At 44.8% G+C, this 5679-nt stretch overlaps 1 protein-coding gene across 1 annotated transcript; it reads right to left on the bottom strand.

Annotated features, from left to right (window-relative positions):
• Nucleotides 1-293: 293 nt before the first annotated feature.
• Nucleotides 294-5460, bottom strand: LOC308109340 (actin, alpha cardiac muscle). The gene is made up of 7 exons (XM_080462847.1): nt 5369-5460; nt 4040-4179; nt 2921-3245; nt 1831-1992; nt 1497-1688; nt 1240-1421; nt 294-775 (listed from the first exon to the last, which is right to left on the bottom strand). Exons 2-7 carry the CDS (start codon nt 4166-4168, stop codon nt 632-634), a joined length of 1134 nt encoding a protein of 377 aa, XP_080318973.1. The 5' UTR covers nt 4169-4179; nt 5369-5460; the 3' UTR covers nt 294-631.
• Nucleotides 5461-5679: the final 219 nt, after the last annotated feature.

Consider the following 5679-nt stretch of genomic DNA (forward strand, 5'->3'; position numbering starts at 1 on the left):
TGTTATTTATATAGCTCAACATGTTACTGAACTTCCACCAGATGAGTGCAAAGGACTCCTTCAGCTGTTTTTGTTTGTGCTTTGAGATTATTATCTGCTTTGCAAATGAAAAATGTTTGAATTTAATATAGTATTTATTTTCAGTGTTCTAATTGTAAATAACTTGTAGATCTATGAGGTTTGGTCATTTTAATTTCTGTCCTTATTGACATGATACGCGCTAATCAAATCTTTTAGAAACTTTATTGAAAAAGAGTTGAAAAGCAGAATAATAAAAGAAAACAGTCGCAGGTGAAAATATATGGCTTTTATTTGGGTTTTGGTCTTTTTTTTGTATGTTTTTCTTTCTTCTTTTGGTTGGTCTGAGTTGTAAAGTGTTGAATCTCGAAGCCAACACACACAATCACACACACACACACTCACACTAACACTCACACACTGAGTTTCATTCCCTGACAGACAGAATAAATAACGTATATACAGGTGAGACGTCGCATGATCTCAGCTGGTGGAAATGAACTTTCTCTCTCAGAGATGATGTTGTTTCAGAGTCCTAGACGCCACTGTGTCGACGGCGTGTCGTCGCCTCGCTTTGCGTCCTGAACCCGAGGCTTTTGGAAGGGCGCTGTGATTAGAAGCACTTGCGGTGGACGATGCTGGGGCCGGCCTCGTCGTACTCCTGCTTGCTGATCCACATCTGCTGGAAGGTGGAGAGGGAGGCCAGGATGGAGCCGCCGATCCAGACGGAGTATTTACGCTCAGGCGGAGCGATGATCTGCAGGAGAGGAAGAAAAGCAGGTTTCACTTCCTGCCAGTGGCTCATAACAACCAACCATGTTGTGCTTTGGAGGGAAGAAGACAAACAAATCTGCTAAAGAATCTGAGCTCCTAAAGCTTTTTGACTTCTCCTGATTCCTATGGTACAGATATCTTCTGTTGCTTTTTTGTTCGTGTGGAATTTAATTTCCCAAGAAAGCAGAAGCACACATCCTCTGCATGATTTCTGCATATTAACATAAGTTGGCATGAAAATGTTTCTAATTCTTCAGCATTTTCTTACACTTTATAGACAAATCCCTTCAGGAGTAATGAATGCAGTCTAATTGTCATACATCTGTGACACCATACCGCAAAGACTGTGCTGTCGTGTTTACTGAAACCCCCTGTGTTTGTCTGGATGGGAACTGATCCCAGCAGAGTGAAAGCTGCAGTGTTGAATCTGTGCACATGCTGCTGTACCTTGATCTTCATGGTGCTGGGAGCCAGAGCGGTGATCTCCTTCTGCATGCGGTCAGCGATACCCGGGTACATGGTGGTGCCGCCGGACAGCACGTTGTTGGCGTACAGGTCCTTCCTGATGTCGATGTCGCACTTCATGATGCTGTTGTACGCCGTCTCATGGATCCCGGCGGACTCCATACCTGTCGGAGGGCGTTGGGTTAGAAGCAGAAGGTGGCAGGGAGCCTCCGGTCTGAGGATGAAGTGATGCTACACACCGATGAAGGAGGGCTGGAAGAGCGTCTCGGGGCAACGGAAACGCTCGTTGCCGATGGTGATGACCTGCCCGTCGGGCAGCTCGTAGCTCTTCTCCAGGGAGGAGGAGGAAGCGGCGGTGGCCATCTCGTTCTCAAAGTCCAGAGCCACGTAGCAGAGCTTCTCCTTGATGTCTCGCACAATCTCACGCTCGGCTGGAGGGAAACAATCACATCAGACTGTAAACGAGCCAAAAACCAACAAGTTACTTTTAATCTATCCAAACTAAAATGAGAGTTTCAGTTTATGGTTAGAACCTGTTTGTGGGGTTTCAGGTGTGTTGATGGGAGTACCTACCGGTGGTGACGAATGAGTAACCGCGCTCCGTCAAGATCTTCATCAGGTAATCCGTCAGGTCGCGGCCGGCCAAGTCCAGACGCATGATGGCGTGGGGCAGCGCGTAGCCCTCATAGATGGGCACGTTGTGGGTCACACCATCTCCAGAGTCCAGCACGATGCCTGGCAGAGCAGAAAAAAAAATCACATGTAAGAGTTTCACACAAAGTCTTCAACGAGGCCGGTTAAAGGCTGCTGAATCTCTCGATGAGCTTCATTAATAGTAGTAGTTTATGTCAGTCCAGCTGTTTATCTTATGATGAATTCGTTCTTTACTGCTTTCATCTGGTAACACTATGTGATCCTATAATATCAATAAGAAATATGCTGTTTTTCAACATAAATTAAAAATATATAACTTTTTAAATTCTACATGATTACTGAAGCTAATTGGAGTTTTTTGAACGCCTTCTCGTTTAATTATGTCGTGTTGCAGAGTTCAGGACAAAATCTGGTGACGCAGCACTTCAGTCTAAGCTCAAGTACTGGGATTCTGAAATCAAGGCGATAAGTGGCAATTTAGATGTTTAACTAAAACAAAAGAGACCAGCAGCCATCAACAGTAAAAAAAAACAAAGACAAACAAAATCCCTCAAAATCAAATTGTGTCATTAAAACCAGCCAATAGGGGGCAGTGTTGTGATCTAAAATCAGGCATTACTTGAAGAGAAGAGGAAAATTGTACACGCTGTTTTTGTGAATTGATAAAACATTTCCCAACATGATGTCACAACATTTCATTGCATAAATTTCACACTCCTATTACAGAATGACTATAAGAATATTTTGATGATCAGAGAAGTTTCAAAGTGGACACAAATGTTCAGAAAAGTTATTTTATGTTGCTGTAATAAACGCCAGCGGTACAAATTACTTAATTAGTTAATGTTTTCTGTAAAATCAGAGTTTTTCTAATCAGACAAATGAAACTGTCAGGAGGTGTTAGATCATGTCTATTTTTTTGTTTTTGCATGCCCATGGACATTCCCCTGCTCTGATTGGAGCTGCTAAATGTTCCCGCCCCCATGGGAGCGAGCGCGTTTGCACTCACCGGTGGTACGACCCGAGGCGTACAGGGACAGCACGGCCTGGATGGCCACGTACATGGCGGGGACGTTGAAGGTCTCGAACATGATCTGGGTCATCTTCTCCCTGTTGGCCTTGGGGTTGAGGGGGGCCTCGGTCAGCAGGGTGGGGTGCTCCTCGGGGGCGACGCGCAGCTCGTTGTAGAAGGTGTGGTGCCAGATCTTCTCCATGTCGTCCCAGTTGGTGATGATGCCATGCTCAATGGGGTACTTCAGGGTCAGGATGCCCCTCTTGCTCTGGGCCTCGTCCCCCACGTAGGAGTCCTTCTGACCCATGCCCACCATCACACCCTGAGGGGGGAGGGAGGGAGGGGGGGTGAAGCCTGGCTCTCTTTTAACTTTGACATGATTACACGTTCGTCCAGATGTCCACCTTTGTCTTTCATTGTCAGGCACAACATAATCTCATTATTTCACGTCACAATGAAAAACCTTATTGTGGGTTTGAATCTGTTTCAAAAACAACTTTTTATTAATTTTCCATTCAAGGAAGGAGAAAATTTTATGATAGACTTTTAAATAGTAAAATAGAAGTTTTTGTTTCATAGAAGCAAAGGACAAAATTAGACCTGAACGAGTCTTTTGTGGGGAAAGCTTGAAATAATGTAAAGCTGAAGCATCATCAGACCACTAAACACTGGTGTGTGACCTCAACGAGGTATCCTCAGAGAAAAGCAAGTGATTGTTATAGAACAACACAAAGAAATTGTATTTCACATACAGTGTGTCATAAGCTTCCTTCAACTTTTTCTTTACAATCGCCCAGACTGTGGTGGAGGTGAGGGGTGACTGGGGTTTACAAGGGTAAAACAAATGAAAAAGATGGAAACGCCATTATTTTATGATTAAATTAAGACTAAATAAACACAACAGAGCACTACTTCAACTGCTCCAGCTTCCAGTCAAAACAGAAATGTACATAACGTCAGTTTGTATATTCTTGAGAGTGACACACTTGAGTTTGTTATTTTTAGATATCGGGAGTACAAACTGAGCTGCTTTGTTCAGCATAAAAGAACAGTTGAAAGTGTTGCATCCAGGAGAGTCGGAGATGTCAGTAACAAGGCCTTGCCGGGAGAGTTTACCTGGTGACGGGGGCGGCCCACGATGGAGGGGAACACGGCCCGGGGGGCATCGTCTCCGGCAAAGCCCGCCTTCACCAGGCCAGAGCCGTTGTCACACACAAGGGCGGTGGTCTCGTCGTCGTCACACATGTCTGTGAGTTCTAGACAGGAGGGAGAATTCAGAAGTATTCAGAGGTGGAAAGACACAGCAGGAGGACTTTAAGAGAAACTTTACATTAATCTAATCTTCATCTGCCTCCAGAAATGCCACTGATCCAGAGAGAAACTGAAGGCACTTTCAATCTGTGTTGTAAGTGTAACCAAGACACGTGAAAATTCTTATTTTGAAAAAAGCTTTAGAGCAAAAACTGTTCATTGCTTCCCAGATTACCAGAAAACCTCGACCTAAAAGATCCAGGCTGTTTATTGCCTTTATGGAGCAGTTCAGGGTTAGGGTAACAAAGTTAACTGTTGGGGTAACTATAGCCTCGTTTCCATGACAACAGTGCTTGGAGTCACTGAAAACACAAGTTTTGAAACCGGTTCCCAGGGTGGAAATTTTTGAAAACACTCCGTGTAGAAGGAGGAAACACTGCTACTGTTCAAGCGCACCATGACTGTAGTAATTAGTTCTTTGAATGCGCTTTGTATTAATATTGATAATCTTTATAGCATCATGCTCTCTGCATGCATGTGTGTGTGGTTTTATTACACAAACAAACAACAGAAGCTACTAGTGGCCCAACATAAACAATACATCATTTTTAGTCTTTCTTTCGTTGCCGTGCAAACAGACATTGTTTTCAAATCATTGTAGTGTAAACGCAAAACTTTTCTGAAAAGAAAACTAAAAAAAAGACTTGAAAAGTTGTGTAAATGGTGTTTAAGTTAACTGTTGGGGCAACTTAGTTAGGCACATATAAGAACTGCTTCCGTGAAGTATATTTTGCAAATATCCACTTGTTTTTCCATCAGGAGAGTGGCTTTAACATTTTTTCTTTTTTTATTGTGTGCCTGTGTTTTTCAACAGGACAGTGTGATAACTTCATTAATAAATCAATGTATTAAAGAATCAAACATCGTTTTTATCCTGCTACTGTTTTCTATTTTAGTTTGATGGATTTTGTCTTTCCCACAGGACAAGAAGGCGGCAGTGCTGCCTCGCCGTCAGTATGACTTCCGGTGCCTTTCAAAATTAAAGTGGAAAACAAGCAGGTTCTCTGTCAGTAGAACTTCCTGTGCCTTTCAACACTAAACACTGTGCGGCAGGTTCTGTCACTCAAAGCAGATTATCCTCCGTCTGTGTCCCTCTGAGCAGCAGCACACTCCTTCTGTCCTCACGCCGCTTACCTCTGCTGTCTCCGGGGGTCGGTGAGGGGCTCCGGCCGCTGCTGCCTCCGGCTGAAGAATTGGTCGTGGCGGCCAGAGACCACCGGCCCTCCCTTTATACCCCCGGTATCCTCGGTACGGGACTTCCAGTCAGGAATTTCCGAATCTCCCGCAGGAATTCAACTGACCCCGCGCCCATATTTGGTGGCGCGCCAGGGGCCACTGCTGCTGCCGCAGCCATGCACGCAGGAGGCTCGCTCCATATATGGAGAGGAAGCCCCCGCGAGGCCGCGGCGGAGCGCCCGAGCCCGTGTATGGAGCGAGACGACGCT

The sequence above is a fragment of the Lipophrys pholis genome (assembly GCF_963383615.2).
Source record: "Lipophrys pholis genome assembly, chromosome: 5".
NCBI classification, from domain to species: Eukaryota; Metazoa; Chordata; class Actinopteri; order Blenniiformes; family Blenniidae; genus Lipophrys; species Lipophrys pholis.